Source organism: Coccinella septempunctata, chromosome 1 (genome assembly GCF_907165205.1).
Source record: "Coccinella septempunctata chromosome 1, icCocSept1.1, whole genome shotgun sequence".
NCBI classification, from domain to species: domain Eukaryota; kingdom Metazoa; phylum Arthropoda; class Insecta; order Coleoptera; family Coccinellidae; genus Coccinella; species Coccinella septempunctata.
Window position 1 is genome coordinate 10,570,494 of NC_058189.1, and position 20,523 is coordinate 10,591,016.

General features: G+C 35.5%; 1 protein-coding gene across 1 annotated transcript; it reads right to left on the bottom strand.

Annotated features, from left to right (window-relative positions):
- Window positions 1-1,312: 1,312 nt before the first annotated feature.
- Window positions 1,313-11,092, bottom strand: LOC123323027 (phenoloxidase-activating factor 2-like). Its single transcript, XM_044911223.1, has 5 exons — window positions 11,037-11,092; window positions 9,573-9,669; window positions 5,690-6,101; window positions 1,780-2,011; window positions 1,313-1,648 (listed from the first exon to the last, which is right to left on the bottom strand). The coding sequence occupies exons 2-5, from the start codon at window positions 9,641-9,643 to the stop codon at window positions 1,347-1,349; spliced, it is 1,017 nt and encodes a 338-aa protein (XP_044767158.1). The 5' UTR covers window positions 9,644-9,669; window positions 11,037-11,092; the 3' UTR covers window positions 1,313-1,346.
- Window positions 11,093-20,523: the final 9,431 nt, after the last annotated feature.

Genomic DNA, 20,523 nt, shown 5'->3' on the forward strand with positions numbered 1-20,523 from the left:
CTGGGCGTTATAGATCATTCGGGGCAACTGTGCGCACTTTAGCCTTTCAAACCATACCTACCCCTATTCAAATGTTGAAGCTAGAAAAATAAAAACATATTCATAAGATAGAACATTTTCTAATCTATAAAAAACATCAGAAGAAAACGAAAAAAAAACGTTTTTTTTTCGGCAAAAACAAATTTAATAGTGAAAGTCGGAATGCGTTCACATGCGCCGTTTTGCGGGTAAGCGTGCGCAACCTCACGGGGTAAGTGAACGCAGTGCTTAGTGCAATCAAAACAAATTACAAAATAATGTCATCAAAATGTTACAATATTAGAGAAATGCTGTTTATTGTCAATACAGAAGCGCCTTTTTACAAGCATCATTGTTCGTGCCACCATTCCTGGTAAACACTACACTTGATACATTCCTCTGTTAGTAGCTCATCATATTTTTCTGAACAAATTCCTCTGTTGGTAGCTCATCATATTTTTCTGAAAAAATAGGACAATATTGATCTAGTTTCAACCAAGAAAATCAAACATGTCGTCATTTATTCCTCAGTGAAATGATGCCCATATAATGAATCTATGCGCACACTTACTGCGCACACTTTCCCCAGTAAGCCAAAATATGAATTGACGTTCTTATAGAGTTGAGCAGCTAACCGAACCTAAAATTTTTTATTATATATTTAGATTAATATGCGCATGATCGAATAAAATATTGTTTAACACTATGGGACTCGGAACTTGGACCTGGCAAAAATTGCAGAGATACTAAAAATTAACAAGACAACTAATAAATTTGATTGATTGCAAATAAAAAGTTAACGAAACGTCGCACGGCGCACTCCTATGAAAAAACTAATATGGCGATTCTGCGTCTTTGCTTCACCCAAACGAAACCCTCTTTCATACATTTCATAGTCGAGATATATGCACCATAGATAAAATCTATGATATGCACTGCGCTCACTAACCTTCTGCGCTCAATTACCCCGAATGACTCTTATCTGCGGTGAAATCAGAAGTCGAATGAATCTGAAGCTTTTTCCAAGAATTTATCTGTACAAGCAAAGCTTAACTATTAAATTTCAAGTGTTTATTTCGAGTCTTTGTTTGAAATATTCTTACTACTGATTTGTCCTCAATCCCGTGAAATCTACTGCATTTATTGAATAAGGTATTGATCCACTATGAATTTTAATTTATTTATTTATTCAAAATTTGCCGCTGCGGGACTGCCTATTCGTCAGTCGAAAATCTTCACGAAGAGAACATTGCCAATCCCATTCGAAATTTCCAGAAATAAGTTTATTTTCAACTCAGTCAAACTTTTTATTTTTTAATTATACATTATTAATACCTATAAATAAGCGTATCGAAGCCTAATTGTTCCATTTGCCTGTCAATCCAATCGCTGAAAGTAGCTACGTTCACATACACCCCTGGAGTATTCCTCAGACCGCATTTCAAGCCCCAGGATACTATACCCACTTGTTCATATCGATCTTCTACGTTGGGTATGGGACACACCAGAGGACTGCCCCCATCGCCTTTGCAGGTATCCTTATTTTCTTCCCCACCAGCACAAATGAAGCTCGGATCTAGAGAAAAATATGGTCCTAAACTGGCTTGTTGTAAAGCTTTTGTACATGTGTCTGTAAAAATAATAAAACTTTCGATTACTAAAAAGAGCTGCTTACTACAATTCAACAGAAAAGAAAAATGATCAAAATTCAGTACCGGATATGGTAAATGCAAAACGTCATCATTGGACTGTGAGACTTACCTCTATCAATCAATGGAAGAACGGTTTTCTTCAGGGTGGTTTGATAGGTACCTTCATAATATGAATTTTTTCCCCAACCGGTAGCAGTGCATTCAATTTTACCGTATTGAACATTTGAGGGTGGTATGCATGCTACACCAACAGAATGTGAGAGTTTGAATGGCTCTTCAACGATTAATAAAGCTATGTCGTTCTTCACTGTGATAGGGTCAAATTGTTGATGAACAACCATCTGAAAATTTAAATGCAATGGTTAATCTCTATGTTGTTTGGATGCTTATGTAATGAGGTAAGTTAGCAATTGCTAACATGTATAAATTTCACCTATATTTAAACTAATACGAATATGTATAGATCAAGGAGTAGGTATTATAATAAAATTAACCCTTTGGTAATCAAAACTTATAGTATGCAGAGAGGAAAAAAATTTTTGGTCTGTTACCCACATACAGAGTGTTCAAAAAGTAATTAATGCACAAAATTTATTGTTATTCACTACCTACTAAATAAAATGTAGAAAAATGCTCGAACCGGTCAATTTTCATTTTAAATTACGAGAATATATTGAAAAATTTTTAGCCTAATATAGAACCTTTCAAAAAAAATGTTTCTCCTGGCTCTGCAAACCAGACCTCCACAGCTTTTATTATACCTTCTCGTTGGAAGAATATTTAAGACCTTCTACTTTTTTTCAGCTGAGGAAAGACATGATAGTCAGATGGAATCAAATCTGGTGAGTAAGGGGGGTGTTCTAGTAATTCGAACCCTAAATCACGAATTTTCTGTATGGCAACATGCAACATGAGATTTTTGTGCAAGGGCGTTGTCCTGTAGGAACAAAACACCTTTGGATAGCTTTCCGCGTCTTTTCTCTTTAATTTTTTCTCGTAGAGTGGTCAGTTATGTCGAACAGTAATCTCAGGTTATTGTTCTACCCCTATCCAAAAAAATCAATAATGATTACTCCATGGCAATCCCAAAAAACTGAAGCAAGAACTTTTTCAGCAGAATTTTGGACACGAAACTTCTCAGCTCTTGGAGAACCAGAGTGTCGCCATTCCATCGATTGTTGCTTTGTTTCTGGATCGTAGAAATGTACCCAAGTCTCATCCATAGTAACAATTCGTTTTAAGAAGTCTACATCGTTTTCAAATCGAGCACAGATCGAACGCGATGCTTCTACCCTTGCACGCTTTTGGTCAACATTCAAACATTTGGGATCCGTTTTGCAGCAATTTTTCTCATGTTCAAATTGACGTGAACAAATTATAAAAGCGTTCGTATAAAATATCAGTGCTTCAGATGTCCGTTTTAGTAGAATTCGACGGTCTGATAAAATCATGTCATGAACTGCATCGATATTTTCGGGGACTGACACAGAAACTGGCCTTCCCGATCGGTCATCATCTTCAATGGAAAATTTACCTCTTTTGAAGCTTGCAGTCCAATATTTTACGGTTTAATACCAAGGGTATTAAGCATATCTTCGTAAATCTGCTTACCTCTTAACCCTCTTAAATACAGGTACTTGATGATGGCTCGATACTCCAATTTTTCGATTTTCACAATTTCGGTGGACATCTTTCTTTCAATTTATTCCGTAACTCTGGTTTACTTTTTTGACCTCAAACTTCACACTGATACTTCTAATGAGTTATTGCTCGTTTCTATGGTAATGCAATATTTTTTTTATGCATGGAACTGGTCTACGCTAACTAGATATCAATACATCCTCGTAAGATGAAAAATGAAAGAACATATTAATTACATGTTCTATTGTCTTTGTGCTTTTAATTTTTATTTCAAATAATTCATTAGTTGCTACCCTACGAAAAAGCATGTTTTCCAAAACACTTCAAAAACACCTATCACTTGCGCGTGTCATTGATCCCAAAATACATTAAACTGTTATTATTTAAAGAAGAATTCGTCGTTAAAACCCGAAAAATGTGTAACTCCATTTTAGCTGATTTGACAGGAGAGACAAAAAACTTTTTATTATTACCCGTACTCCCTTAATATTTACCTTTGTTTTCACAGCAAACCAGCACTATTTTTCCACTACTTCTTATGTTATCCACTGATGCGATGTGGATATATGCACTGACGCCGTGCTAGTGTAAGGGAGGTACACGTATTTCTTTTGAACAATTTCAAGCATTATTCTATTTTGAGCGGGAAAAATATTTAACTGTTCGAAGGAACTACACAAATTTCTGAGCATGTAGATGTTGAAAACCGCTAAGGGATGGCATCAAAATCTCTTTTTTGTTTAAATTGGGAGTTACACATTTTTCGGGTTTGAACGACGAATTGCTGGCAGAACAGAGGGTTAATACCCACCTGAACGCCCCCTTGTGAGTACCTATAGTACTTATTTATTTATTTGTATTCTTCTCCTCTACATTCTGTTATTATTGAAAGAAGTGAAAATTGGAATACTAGGAGTTTCATTATTTGATACCTTCAATAAAAAAAACGACCAAAATTACCCTCCGAAACAACAAAAAACTAATCCATTTGGATTTGGCTCAAAAAATAGGTTAGATAAAACGATTAAATCATCCTCAGCAACAAAAAAATCAATCCATTTAGATTTGGCCCAAAAAATAGGTTAGATAAAACGATTAAATCATCCTCAGCAACAAAAAATCAATACATTTATGGTACAAGTTCAGTTTGCCATTTAAAAAATCTCATCTACCTTTGCAAGAAAATTGATCATTTCGAGCATTTTTTCAAACTAGTGTGAATATAGGAGATATGAATTTTGCAAATTTCTTTTTAGGTACTTACTCTGTTGATTTTTAGAGGATATGTGGATTGGACTCAAAGGAAGCTACTTTTCAAGAGACTGACAATTCGGACGTGACGCAAGATCGCAGCGGTCCTTTGAAAATACTCGTCTCGTGTCAGATTTTTATACAGATGGTTAATCTCGGTGTAGCAGACAAGTTGGCCCATTAACCCCTCTGACACTAATCAGGGAGGGTTTTCTTTATCTGACAGTTTGTGGATGATAAAGAGGCATTTTTTAAAATTATTTCTCTTCCCGTAGCTCTAATCGTTTCTGTATTCATTATAAAAGTTGTAGATAATAAAATTCTCTACAACTTTTGTCTGAAGCAATTCTACATACTCTCAACCGTTTTCGAGTTAGAGGGTGATAAGGGCGAGGAGCTTAGCCACACATGCGAAAGGCCAAGGTCACTGAGAAACCCAGTCTAATGTACATTCACCGCCATATATCCCAAAAACGTTTGAACCTAAAAAAAAATTGCTTCGAAAAGAATTTGTAGGAAATGTTATGCTCTACAACTTTATAATGTAATGAATGAATATAATGAATTCGAAGCCCAGGAGAGATATAGATAATTCAGAAAAACTTATTTTTGTGACCTTCATGGCCGATTTTTATTGTTTCGGCTTGCTTGATCTGTCAGATTATATATTTTCCGTTATTCTTGAAGCATTAGCGTTAAAATAAGAAAAAAAAGGCACGGCGCACATTTTCGTCAAGCTTAAATTGTCAGATTAAGAAAATATATACTTTTCAACATTTAATTAATCAAATATATATTAATCTGACACGCTCGAGTATGGTCAATGATCGTTTTTTTTACTATTCTGACAGACTGTCCTAGATAATTCCCCCTACAGGTTTAATTTTTGGTAAAGGTACTCTACAGGGCCCAAGGTATCTCTGCTTGTATTAATCTGACACGCTCGAGTAAACCCCGAATTTGATTCACCAGTGGATAATGCCATATTAATCACTAGTGATTTAATTATGTCATAAGGCATAAGGAAACGAATAGATCGGGATAACTTTATGCATCGATCGTTGATGAAATAAAATTTCGTTCATACGAAACATTAATCCAGGTCTAGATAAGGATATGCAACTCACCATTTTGACATAACGATCTTGATGGGGAGGATCTTCGTTTTCCGCCTGCCAATCCCATTCTCCGGCTCGAATTTTGAACGATCCAACTTTTCCGTACACACAGTGCGCCACTGTTAAAGCAACTCTCGGATGAATCAGGGAACCACCACACTGAAATGCTCCATTCCGAAGGATTCCCAACATCCAAGGAAACTCTCCGAATTCGGCCTCGTTTTGGTAACCCAAAATTCTGGGTTGGAAGATCTTGGAAAACGCGGACCTCTCGTAGAGGTCGTAGTTTCCCAATCCATATATGTCAGCTGCGTAATTACTGGGTCTTCGTCGTCCGCACTCTACCCTACAGCAAACATCGAATTTATCCTCGCATGAGAATGCAGAGATTGGTGAAGATGAATCAGCAGAACTGAATGACCTGCAAGATAAATTTTATATTTATACATATACAGATGTCGAAAGAGAAAAAAACATCTGGTTTCCAAAACTGAATAAAAAAAATTTCAATTAATGATTATTTACACTTTCACTCCAAGAAATAACATAAAGGGGCGGATTCATATTATTAGCCCAGGGGCGCATCTTTGGCTAGGCGCGGCCCTGCTTTGGAATAATACAAAGGAGAAATCTTTTCAATGAAAAGGAATTGCAAGTTTCAAAAAAGTTGATGACTTTCGAAAAATAATTTGAAAGAAAAAAATCGAAGAAAAAATCAGGGAAAAACAACAGCTCTTTTTCAGACACAGCTCTCGTAGATCTCTATAGAGACGAACTGTCTCTGGCTCTCACCACAGTCGCTCGCAGTTTCAGATCGAATTAATACTTGATGGATAATTCCAAGTTTTATTACTAAATTGTTTAGCTGATATATAAAATTATGCTGTACAAATTCAAGTTAAATTATGACAGTAGATACATATTTAGTGCACTTTAGGCAGTCTATTTTGATTCTCTATTGGCAACCCTCTAAATCTGTCGATCGAATTATTTAAAGTCATGATATGAGTTGAGTAGTAGTCTACTTTTGTATGAAACATTTTATTGTGTTACGCCGAGAAGTTATTGAAAAGAAGTATAGATGGCGGAAGGTGAATGGACAGATATTTTATAATATGTACTTGTAGGTTTTTGAAATCTAAATGGTTTCAAACTCAAACAATATCAGATTGGCTGTAGTTTATTTTTAGAGTTCTTTCCAAAAGTTCTTCATAGGATGAAAGAGATTCAAAAAAATTGAGTTTGTTAAACAAGCAAGTAAACATACATGTTTTCAATTATTTCAATGTCACCTGCTGAGATTGGGATATGAAAAGGCCTCTGTGTATCATTAACATCAGACGCTCACGGCTTACCCCTTGGAAAAATGCAATGATATAATTCAGTTCACTCAATTCTTTTACTAAATTTTTATGTTTATACCTATGCCTCTGTTTAACATATACCAAGTGTTCAAGCCTTAGAATGCAGAATTTTCTATGTCTAAGGTTCAAGCACGTTATTTAAAAATATACACTGCGCAAAAAAATTAACGCACATCATGGAAATCTCAAATTTATTCTACAACTGAAGGTGTTCTCAATGATAATTATTTTTATCAGAATCATGCATGCATATGTTATCCACTTTCAACGGTTTTCTTCAATACAGATGTTTTTTCCCAGCAGGAATAAAAAAAGATGATATCATCAGATTTTGAATGTATTGGCTCCATTCTAAAATCAGTTGTTCTCGATCAATTCTAGTGATCAATAGTTTTTTTTTGTTTGATTTCCTACACTCGATCGCTATGCAACGCGAAACACGCAATTTGACCCAAGAGGAATGTGCCCAAGCGGTAGTTTTGCGAGAAGAAGGGTGGACATACACAAGAATTGCAGAAAGGTTTGGAGATCCCATACAAGTGTGTCCAGAATGTTGCAGCGATTCAGGGAGACAGGTATGAATGTCCGAAGACCAGGACAGGGTAGACCACGGGTAACAACTGCCATTCAAGAACGTTACTTGAGAGTTACTTCGTTGAGACAACGGTTTGCAACCGCTCGCCTCCTTCAAATTCAGCTTGAGCAAACTCATGAGGTGCAAATTAGCACTCAGACAATAAGAAATCGCCTCAGAGAATATGATTTAAGGTCTCGTGTCGCGGCAAGAGGCCCAGCTCTTACCCCAGCCCATCGAAGGACGCGTTTGGATTTTGCGAGAGAGCATATCCATTGGGAAGAGGCCGATTGGGAAAGAGTTCTCTTCACAGAGGAGTCTAGATTCTGCCTCTACCATTGTGGTCGACGTTCTCTTGTACACAGACGTCCACATGAAAGAAATGCTTAGTGCAATTTCCTGAATACTACTGGTTTCGGGGGAACATCGATTATGGTATGGGGTGGAATATATTTGACTGCTCGCACAGACCTAGTGGTCGTTGATAATGGAGCTATGAATGCTGATAAGTATATAAGGAACATTTTTGAAGAGCATGTAGTGCCATTTGCCCCATACATTGGTGAAAATTTCATTTTTATGGACGATAATGCCAGACCCCATCGTGCGCGCATCGTTCAGGAGTACCTTGAAGAGGTTGAAGTTTCTCGAATAGAATGGCCAGCAAGAAGTCCAGATCTCAATCCGATTGAGCAGGTTTGGGACAACCTCAATAGAAGGCTGAGAGTTCAGAAAATCATCCAGCTACTCTTAATGACTTAGGAATCCAACTCGGAGAAATCTGGGAAGGATTAGATCAGAACATTTTAAGATCACTCATTTTGAGTATGAACCGTCGTTGCCGAGCTGTAATTAAGGCAAGGGGTGGAAATACCAAGTATTAAATCACTTATCATCATTTCAGTATTTTGAAAATTGTTCATTTCTCTTCTTTCACATAAGATTCGGTGAAATCCTGATTTTTTCTTCCATTTAATGTGTCTTGTTTCGTTCAAAACCTCCCCGAGAGAACATAAAAAATAAGTTATAAAGTCAAAGAAGAGTTAACTTTCATTAAAATTGAGATTTTCAGAATGTGCTTCAATTTTTTTGCGCAGTGTATTTGATAATTGCAGCGGATTTGCAGTCTTGGCCAGCCTTGGCTCTCGGCCATGCTTAATGTTGAATTTAGTCAAATTTTTTTGTCAAGATTTGCCGCCCTACGCCTAGGTTCGGGCCTACTTGGCCTTAAGGCGAATCCGCCACTGGATAAATGTATTATTTGAAATGTGTGGATTCTATCGAAATCATCAAATCCTAGGCAGAATGACAGGCTTGGAAAATGTATAATTCGGCGAGTGTCTTTCTTTTACAATATGAAGCAGTTGGGATTGCTCAGAAGTTTTTTTTACATTGAATACTCATTATGCGAACTGAATTCGAAGAAGACATAAGCCATTCTGTTTAAGATTTGATAATTTCGAAAAAATTCACAATTCAATATTGCGTTGTTCAAATATATTCATTTTTAAAGGCAGCATGATTGATTATTTGGTGTGTTGATGATGAAAAATAATTGAAAAGAGGTCTTTTGATATCAAAATCTGTGCGGTGAGCCATTGAAATAATTGAAACGCAAATACGGGACTTGTGGGACTTCATTGTGAACCATCCTGTATAAATATATAGGTATTAGATACATCTCCGAAATAAATTCAGTATCATTTGTGAACATAATAATAAAATTTTTAACTGAACTTAATAATTTCTCTTTAGAAATTAAATCGTTTTTTCTTGATTTTTCATTCGTTCCATAGCGATAAATTGTATGCACAGAATATCGAAAATAGTTCGCAATGAAATGAATTAATTTTATAATTGATTGTAGGTGAAATTTAATGAAGAATTTAATACGAAAAATATAAAATGAAATTTTGATATCAATTTGTTAATAGTAAGGTTTTTTTTAACTCACCGAATATCCGCAACTTCCGTCACTATATCTGATAATCCTGTGTAGTTTTCATGACACTGCCAGTAGGGCATACAGATGCAGAAATCTGACTCTTCATCTGGTGAAAAAATTTTATTATTCTGACCGTGAATAACATAAACATGGTGTATTATCTGGAGTGCAACAATAATATAAACTTTTGATTGTGTAAACATTGTGTTGCTATTGCTTTCAATATAAACAACTTGGTATGTATGTACCTAACCAAATCCTAATAACACTAACCCTCTCTGAACCTGCACTATAGGTACTGACCACAGAACACAAATAATAAGTACTGACTTTGAGTATTCAATTCTCAATGGTACTGACTATGTCCCCACACCATTTAGTTTTGTTGCATAGATGGAGCTTATCACTTTTTTTTTCTTTTCTTGTTCGAACTGGCGCAATAGTTTTAAATTCTGAAATTTTTCACTTGAATTTTCCTCCTCATCACTAAAGTGTGTCAGATATAATTCTTTATAATTACTTATATTTATTTAAAATTTCAACTTTGGTCCTTATCTCTGTTTCTGTTTGTGCTGGGATGTTGAAATGAAAAGATTATAGTGATACTTTTTTATAGCAATCCAGTGGCATACTATGATTTTTTCCAACAAGTATATTCGCTGCGCTGTAACATAAACATGTGTTTCTTCTTATGAAAACAGTAGTTTAAAATGAAAGGATCGCCTTTTCAGGAATATATCATACATCGCCCTTCTGAGTCATTTTAAACTACTGTTTTCATAAGAAGAAACACATGTTTATGTTACAGTGCAGCAAACATACCTGTTGGAAAAAATCATAGTACGATGGTATTAAGTTTCTCGAAAAAAGACCACCGTAATTTTTCCCTATTGTGTGTTGTATACATTTTGAGAACAGCAATTCTTTTTTTAGCAACCGAAAATTGGCTTATGTCTCCCTAACGCATGGGAGAGTTGAACAGGTGGCAAGAGAGACTTGACCATAAGTTTGTTTATCAGGAAAAACATTGAAAGAAAACAATTTCCAATCACCAACAATTGTCTATGTCAAGGTTTTCATCATCAGATGTATCAGCGTATCAAATACATATTTTTTATTACAGAGTCACTCTCACTTATTTCCGAGATGTTTTTATTTTTTTAAACCATTGTATATTTTTTTATATTCATTTCTTTCATAAAATTTTTTTGTTTTTAGCAATCTATTACCTAATCTCAGTACGGAAACTTGGACCACAGATTATGTCTCCCGACCATTGCATGGGTCAAGTCTCCCGTACCCCCTTTTAGTCTATTCAACAGATGTTTTCCTTGAAACTTTTACAACTATTATTAAAAAGGCTCATCGTTTGGAAAACTGTTTTAATCAATGAAAGCAATAAAACCAAATAACACCAAGAACCTATTGAACTAATCAGACTGGGTAACAAACAAAAATCATTCAATTTCTTACCTAACAACAAAATTACGTTCAACCCTCTCACTCCCGAACTGTTCTGATGGCGGCCAAAATGGAGCTACCACTAGTTGTGCCTTGTTACGAGTATGTCGCAAGCTATTTACGATAACCTTATCGCGAATTTTGAATTGAAACATTTGAGGAGGTTCAAGTCTCCTACCTGAGCAAGTCTCCCGGACTCCCCCTACATATCAAAAACTTGGAAACATTGGTCGAAATGTTTTTCTCTTTGATGATTATTATTAATTATTACTCAGCACACAAAAAAGCGTCCAATATAATTTCCTGCGAACAAGGATCAAAAATATTCTGGTAAATCCACGTTATTTTCCAGACATGAGATATGATGATTTGAAGACTTCATTGAATTCCAAATGTGTTGGTAGATTGTAGCAATTGGATTAACATCATGAAAAATATTTACATTTATTGCAATGGATAACAGGAGGGTAAAATAAATTGTTGCCCGCAGATCGGCAAAAAACGATTTGAAATTTCACCCGTTGGGAAATCTATCCCGACACGAAAATCAGTCGGATACAATTAATTACATTCAATTGAAAATTTAGGTACACACGTTCCAACTGTTTATTGCGTTGTATAGTTGTCATCCGAGTATGGGCAAATTGATGGAACGAAAATCAGAATTCGGTCTGTCAATCTATCCACATTCCACATTTGCTCAGACCCACAACCACCACACAACTCATTAGTGTTATTAGGTTTCAAATTATTTGGTTTAACTAATTCTAGTACGAACCGAACAGTGACTTAATTATGCTAAGTCCATGCCTATACAAGCACCTACTGATTGTCAATTACTTGATCGAACAATCAATAGTTGGTAAAAGCTTGTGTTAATTGCCTGGATTGAAATTTGTTGAATTCATAGATTGTCAGGTAGGTAATGGGGTGAAAGTTTAGTAGCCATAAATTTCAAAAAGGTTACCTACCTGTCTATTTACCTAAATACCTATTTGTCGTTATCACTTTCAACCACTTGATGGAATATTGTAAAATGCAATTTAATATGCAGAAAATCCTTTCCATTGTGTGTAAACACACAGAGAAATCAACTGACTGCACTGCCTGATTGCCCATTTGAAAGGAACTTTATACCCCCTTCAAATTTGTAATGGTATTTGATAGTTATCGTGAAATAGCATTTATGACATTCTTAGAAGGTGGAGCCATAGAAATATAAAACGAGAAGCCTTCCGGGAAAATAAAATTCTTTGTGAGAAGGGCCAAAATTTGTTTTAGATGACTTTATGAAAAACACTGCGTGTTATAGCGAAAGAACACTATATTTATACAGGGTGTATTTGAAGGTGAGGCTTTTTTTCAACAGAAAGTAGAACTGTTCGAAATGAAGCGTTTCACCAAAAATCACCTATACAAAACTTTCAAAATGACAAAGTTGAAAAAAAAAATTGAAAATGATCACTGAAATAGATCCTAATACGGCCCTAGACCGTTTGTTAGCTGAATTATCGCATAGCAGTGGGAAAAAACTTATCTCCCGATTCGACCATGTTGTTTCGTTTAGGATATTGGCTCGTTCGATATTTGCGTGGTAATGAAAATGGAAACTTAGGATTGCCGAATTGCTGTCATTATTTTTTAGTTTTTTAGTAACTTACACGATTTTATGAAATGGCTCATTTCGATACCAATTGACAGAAGAGACTTAGGATACAAGTGTAAAAAAATGAATACTACTTCAAAATCTCACCTTAAAATTCGTCTAAATCATTCACGAATTTTTTCACAATGGGCATCACAATCTTCTTGCTCTAACATTCCAACAATCTTCGTAAAAATGGGATGAAATGGGGAAACATCATAGCACTTTTTTTTCAACATAATTGACATAAGCACATTCAAGAAACTGCCTCGATTTTCTACTTTTTGTTCACCCTTAATTGCACGATAAAACAATTATGATTTTCTCAAGTGACCTGATGCATCTAATCCGATGCACTTGGTACTGAACCATTCATTGTCCAATGTCCAGCCATAGGTCATATGTTTATGTTTTGTTTTGTTTTTGCGACGCCGGAGTCACCTTCCACAGTTCCGCACTTGAAATTCAATGAAAGTTTGTCGTCATTCGTATAGTAACCCTGGTATTCTGAAAATTTCAATATATCAGACAGCATCGAACATATTCTATGTAAATAAATTTATATTATGTTTCATCCGAATCTAAAGGACTTATATTTCACCTGAACGTTTTCACAATCAGAAAGATTGTGCATAAAGAGGATGACAAAGAATTGGGAGACCCAAGAAGGGAAGCATTTGAGGAGTTTATTTTTAGAAAAGACCTACTACGGGGAAATGAACATTTCAGTACCTATTGACACACTACTTAATTATGCAAAATATAATTTGGAATATAACGGAGGACGGACATCACTTTACAAAATTTGAAAATCAATGGGTTATAAATACAAAAGAGTGAAAGAACGCCAAATTTTATGAACAAATCATGTCGTTGCAGCCAAAATTATATTCTTGCTAAAATTTTTGCAATATAAATATTTGGATGAAAATATCAGTTTTGTGTTTCTTTACGAAACTTGGATTTGCCAAAATCCAGATAACTAACATTAAATCTTCTCAAGCAACTGCATATTATTATGTGTCAAAATCTGTATCGATGGCGTAACACGTTTCTTCATTAATTGGTATTTAAAGAAACTCCATATTTTCAATTTTTCGCCATTATCTCGTAAAGGGTATTTCTAAGGTATAAAGTGATCTGAAAAAACTGATCATAATTTGAGCTTGCCATTTTTGAGGTCAAATACAGAGTGTTATATTTAAAAATGTGGTAACTTTGGTCTATATCTTTGTTTTGGAGCACTCTGTATTTATGACAATAATTTTAAATTGTGGTTTTGGATACCCTACATACACCACAAGATAAGATTCTCAAAATATCTTTATTTACTCCCTGAAAATGTGCGCCGCGTCTGGTGTGGGTGGGCCACCCGGTATATTTAAAGACTGATCTTCTGTAGTTTCCTTCAAAGATTATAGAGTAATCTTTGGTTTCCTTGCAATTAACTAGATAAGGAATCCCTTCAACTAGTTTGTACGAACGTTTGTTAGGTTAATCACATATTTTCGAATCAATTTATTCTTTTAAGAAAATACGTAATAATTGAGACTTTTATAACGTAGAACGTACAACATAGAGCTGATTTAAAACCCAAAAACTTTTTCACAAACATCATAACCCCACATTTTCGAACTATACAGAGTGGAATGTGTCAAATTTCCATGACCAACCCAGTGCTAAAATAAAAGTGAATGGAGTATTTATTAGAATTCGGTAATACAGAATCTGAAATTTCCATAGGAAATGTCACTTTTTTCCAACACTCGAGAATTGGCGCCGGATTGGCATATCACTCCCATGTCTTTATATAACTTTTTTTTTATTTATTGTTAGTTTTTTTCTCCCTTTTGCTTACACCTACGTGGGTTAGCTGAGCGGATCACTGTGGTGGTGGCACTCAGCTATCGCAACACAGCCCATCTGAATCTCGGCGAGAGAATCATATACAAATATTCCTTTGTTATTTTGTATGAATATGATTAATGTTCTCTGTGGAAGACAATCCAATAAATAAACAAATTGGTAGACGGTTCGGCAGGTATCTGTCATCGATCGAAAGAGCGCATGGTACAGAAGTGTGAATCACAGCAGATTATCAAATGTGCCGTCTATAGGTTGACCCAAATTGTCGCCTATTCTTATAAAACTAAGAATGTGTAGTCGAATATAATATGAAAGTACAGGAATAAATTTCGTTTTAGCTTCAAAACCTCAAAAAAAGACGAACAGTTTCTATGGAGTCATGCCCAACGATCGGTTGAACAGTTACGTTGCTTCAAAGATAGTTGAATTACCGATTTGGCAGAGATCGCTTTAGGGAATTTGCCGCCTAAAAAAATTAGCCTACTTAGCATATTCAGGGTGAGTCTCTGACATTTAACATTAGATTCTTGAAGTCAAAAGGAACACTTTTTTTCTATACCATTTTTTCCGATTCGGCCCTCATAAAAAGATATAGCGATTTCAAGTTTTCATGATAAGCTGTGCCACCCCTGGAAAAACAAAATTACCTTCAAGATAACTAGCTTAATCTGCGGCACTACACATCTGTGGATCTTTTAAACAGAACAATTTTTCAAATTTCACACTTTTAATTTTTGAACGTTCATATATTCATAAGATAACGTCCAACTTAGTTTCAAGAGTTGGGTTCTTTGAATTTTGGTAATTTTGAGGTACGTAATGGCCATAATGACAAAACTGGAAGACGTGGGTGATATCTTGTGTTCGAAAAAGATTCATTAAATGAATGAAAAACCATATTCCAAAATTCATTTCATTCGATAAAACCGTTTGTGCGATAGAACTAAAAATAATTTTTTTTTATGGTTTTTCAACAGCCTGTATCTCTGAAACCGAGTCGATTCGGAAAAATTATTGAAGAAAAAGGTGTTTCTTTTGACCTCAAGAATTTACTGATGTTATGTACCAGTCAAAGTCTCATCCGATGTAGAAAATCCGCCTCTGCTCAATAGAATTAATTCTAGATCATTTTGTACAATTTGGTCTTTCGTAATACATATATCCACGAAGAATAATGGGTACCGTACCGGGTGAAGTGGATCAACCGTGTTTTTCCGCATATTTTATAGCGTAACTCATAGACAAGATCCTAAATTGCCGAGGAAAAAAACTCTGTGTCTACTGTTACCTGCTAAGATTGCTAACTCGTGCCTTGGATACAATTCTTGATGGTTAGTTTTTTCACAAAAAAAAGTTTCGTACTCTCTTGAATAAACAGTTTTTCAATTGTTCAACTTAAATTATATATTTGGCGATAACTACGACAGTTATTCTCACCTAAACTTTTACAAGTTACGTATAAACTAGTTGGAATGATATTCCCCATTTTGAAATCAAATGTACCACCACAGTTCTTTAGGAAAAAAATATTTGTTACATCACTCAAAAGTGAGGGGTGAAGTCGATCACCAATGATTTAGTCATGTTTGACCGTGTTGCGTATAGATCCATGTCGCAAAAACACCCTTTTAGTATATCCGCATGCAGAGGATATAGCTCTTGTGAAAAGGCACCAAATAATTCGCAAAATCCACCTGAAGCAAATAATACGTGGCTGGAACATTTTTACTCTAGAAGCCAAAGAAGAGAGAATTGAATCTCTATCTCGATTTACAACGAAAATAAATTTCTAACGAACATAAAGACAGTCTAATGAATGAAGGCACTGGCGCAGCTAGGGAAGTGGCAACTCCCGAACTCCCCCCCCCAAAGATACCAACAATTCAAATTTTTTTCTAGGGGGGACTTCACACCGAACGATCGTTCGATGTTTGTACTAGAAAAAAATTTGAATTGTTGGTATCTTTGGGGGGGAGTTGCCCTCTTCCCTAACTGTGCCAGTGCCTTCATTCAATAGACTGTTTTTATGTTCGTTAGAAATTTATTTTCATTGTTTATTGTATTTTGTTTTGAAGCAAAACATGTTTAGTTTTACACAGAAATAATAAAGTTTTTTTTATTTTTTCAATGGTTCTAGTTCTGATTTCACAGCACCTGTTGGTCTTATGATTCAAAATTAGATTATTTTTTCATTTCATCTGATCCACTTCTACCCTTGTATAGTTAAAGTGAATATCCATTGATTTTTAAAATGTACACCCCAAAGTACGAGGTGAAGTGGATCGCACTTCAACCAAAAAAATTTCAAAAACTGTGCAGCCAAAAATTTTGGTAAATAGGCCAATCGATAGCAAAAGGATCATAGAATCTATATTATGAACGCCAGCCCACTTGCACTGATACTTTGAATCTTATTGCTAAAAAACCTCGATTTTTGATCCACTTCACCCGGTTGACGGTACGTTTGCAAGTATTGATGAATTGTATTGCTTCTTTTGCATTGGCGGAAATTTGAAATTCCCTCTGATTCAGAATGCACCACGAACCATGTTATAAAAAGACTGTCTCTATTTCAATAAAATTTTCTCAATCCGAGCAGTCTGAAAAATTATATTCCTTTAATCACCTTAAACTCATCGAAGTGTTTGAAAATGAGACCGCATTTTCAATGAATACCTACTTTGGAATGATTGGCAGTTGTCACCCCATTTCCAAAAGGATGGAAAATTCTAGCATTCCAAAGTAACAATTTTAACGCTAGAATATCATTTTCATCCATTACATCGAAATGCAAACTGCTCATTTTAAATGATGTATGAACATCATGCAGATGCAAAACATTCAACGATCTGGAAAAAGAACTGCATTTTTACCGTAAATCGATTCGGAAACGTAGGGAAGACATGCGGAAGACTCTCTTCTTGAACACAATAATGATCGACCGATACCTGCAACTATATTTCATTCACGTAGTACGCTATGTTTTTTTTTTGTGAAACCGTTCAAGTGCATTCATCTGTTCTATATTTAGCCTCACTAATTGATTCGGCACATTCACAATTATTCGATTAATTGCTTCGGGGTTAATCAATTTTGCTGCTTGTTCAGTCGAGGTTATTATTGATGTTTTGATAGTTCACCGTGTCGAGCGTTGCGTGATATTTGGGCATGCAACAAAATCTAATTTCATTATGAAGCAATCAGTTACTTCCTATTTGTTTTTCAAAATAATAACAGAGAAATGATAGAACTCCATATCTAGTCAAAAAATCTGTTTGATGAAATGATGAAAATTCCTAGTTGAGAGCAATTCACCAACATTCAAGAGTACAACATAATTGAAGTTGAATTTCACAGAGAATTTACGTTAGTTTCGAAAAACTATAGATAAAATCTGATGAAAACACGAAACTCTGATAGAACCATTTTGTATGAATTGATGTCAGGTTATAATTATTATTAGAACTCTTTACAGCTATTAGTGCTATTGATTTGTGTTCAGTATACATAATGTCTATTAACATTAGGTAATTGAGGAAGTCATCTTCTGCGAGACTTTTATCGAAGTAAATTGAAAACTAAAAGATATTATACACTACGCAAAAAAATTAACGCATATTCTGAAAATCTCAATTTTAATGAAAGTTAACTCTACATTGACTTTATAACTTATTTTTTATGTTCTCTCGGGAAGGTTTTGAACGAAAAATTCAGGATTTCACCGAATCTTATGTGAAAGAAAAGAAATGAACAATTTTCAAAATACTAAAATGCTGATAAGTGATTTAATACTTGGTATTTCCCCCCCTTGCGTTAATAACAGCTCGGCAACGACAGTTCATACTCAAAATGAGTGATCTTAAAATGTTCTGATCTAATCCTTCCCACATTTCTCCGAGTTGGATACCTAAGTCATTAAGAGAAGCTGGATGATTTTCTGAACTTCTCAGCCTTCTATTGAGGTTGTCCCAAACCTGCTCAATCGGATTGAAATTTGGACTTCTTGCTGGCCATTCCATTCGAGAGACTTCAACCTCTTCAAGGTACTCCTGAACGATGCGCGCACGATGGGGTCTGGCATTATCGTCCATAAAAATGAAATTTTCACCAATGTATGGGGCAAATGGCACTACATGCTCTTCGAGAATGTTCCTTATATACTATGAGCATTCATAGCTCCATTATCAACGACCACTAGGTCTGTGCGAGCAGACAAAGATATTCCACCCCATACCATAATCGATCCTCCCCCGAAACCAGTATTATTCAGGAATTTGCACTGAGCATATCTTTCATGTGGACGTCTGTATACAAGGGAACGTCGATCACAATGGTAGAGGCAGAATCTAGACTCATCTGTGAAGAGAACTCTTTCCCAATCGGCCTCTTCCCAATGGATATGCTCTCTCGCAAAATCCAAACGCGCCCTTCGATGGGCTGGTTTAAGAGCTGGGCCTCTTGCCGCGGCACGAGGCCTTAAATCATATTCTCTGAGGCGATTTCTTATTGTCTGAGTGCTTATTTGCACCTCATGAGTTTGCTCAAGCTGAATTTGAAGGAGGCGAGCGGTTGCAAACCGTTGTCTCAACGAAGAAACTCTCAAGTAACGTTCTTGAATGGCATTTGTTACCCGTGGTCTACCCTGTCCTGGTCTTCGGACATTCATACCTGTCTCCCTGAATCGCTGCAACATTCAGGGCACACTTGTATGGGAAACTCCAAACCTTTCTGCAATTCTTGTGTATGTCCACCCTTCTCGCAAAACTACCGCTAGGGCACATTCCTCTTTGGTCAAATTGCGTGTTTCGCGTTGCATAGCGATCGAGTGTAGAAAATCAAACGAAAGAAAAACTATTGATCACTAGAATTGATCGAGAACAACTGATTTTAGAATGGAACCAACTCATTCAAAATCTGATAATATCATCTTTTTTTATTCCTGCTGGGAAAAAACATCTGTATTGAAGAAAACCGTTGAAAGTGGATAACATATGCATGCATAATTTTGATAAAAATAATTATCATTGAGAACACCTTCAGTTGTAGAATAAATTTGAGATTTCCATAATGTGCGTTAGTTTTTTTGCGCAGTGTATTTCTAGACCATAAAATTTATGGTATCAAATGATACCATAATGATGGTAGTATTCATCTAGCTCATTCTAGTTGCTGATTATTTAATTTTTATGTTCGATTTCTTGGTGAAAACCTCGAAATCTCGTGCAAAAATTATCGCGTGGTGAAGAACTGTGAATTAAATAAAAAGAATTAAGTTTAATTACTAAGGAAAATGAATATGTAAGTATTAAAACATGTGACTCGGTCATTCATTGGTTTTTATTTTCAGTGCTTCGAAGTGGACTAAATTTTCATGGCCTGCAAATACTACTGACTACACCATGTGCAATGAACATTTCACTGCAAGTCGATTCAGAACCGGTTAAGCAGTACGTATTTACGTACAATAATTCTGTTGTAGGTATGCAGAAAGCATCCGTTGCATGAAGGGCCCATTTAAGGGAAATTTTGACCTTTATACGTCCATTTAACGATTCTCAATTGCTACTATGTATCACATTTCCATCTACGGTTACTTTTATTGAGAGATAAACGACTCGAAAGCTGACCTTCGAAAACTCCTGAAAAAGATGGGTCCAGTTAAAAATTCGTCAAGACCGATCGGTTGCGCCGAGATGAATGAATTTCTCAGGTTTATTACTGGAAGAATTGCGCTTTCAGAATATGTATCACATGTCTATCTACGGCTATTTTTTTTTGAGCGATAAACGACTCGAAAGCTGACCTTCGAAAAATCCTGAAAAAGATGGGTTCAGTTAAAAAATTTCAGATTTATTACTAGAAAATTTGCTTTATCTCCTTCGTGAGCATCTTGACTTCTGTCGTAAACCAGGGTTTATTGTTGGGCCTGTTATCCATTTAATACTCGTATAATAGAATTGAACTAAAATGTTCATTTGTACTTTCTAT

Coding starts and splice junctions, on each gene's coding strand:
- LOC123323027 (XM_044911223.1), bottom strand. CDS start 9,643: ATGCCCTACTGGCAGTGTCATGAAAACTACACAGGATTATCAGATATA. Junction 6,102..9,572: donor ACGGAAGTTGCGGATATTCG/GTGAGTTAAAAA, acceptor TTTATCTTGCAG/GTCATTCAGTTCTGCTGATT. Junction 2,012..5,689: donor AAGATCGTTATGTCAAAATG/GTGAGTTGCATA, acceptor TTAAATTTTCAG/ATGGTTGTTCATCAACAATT.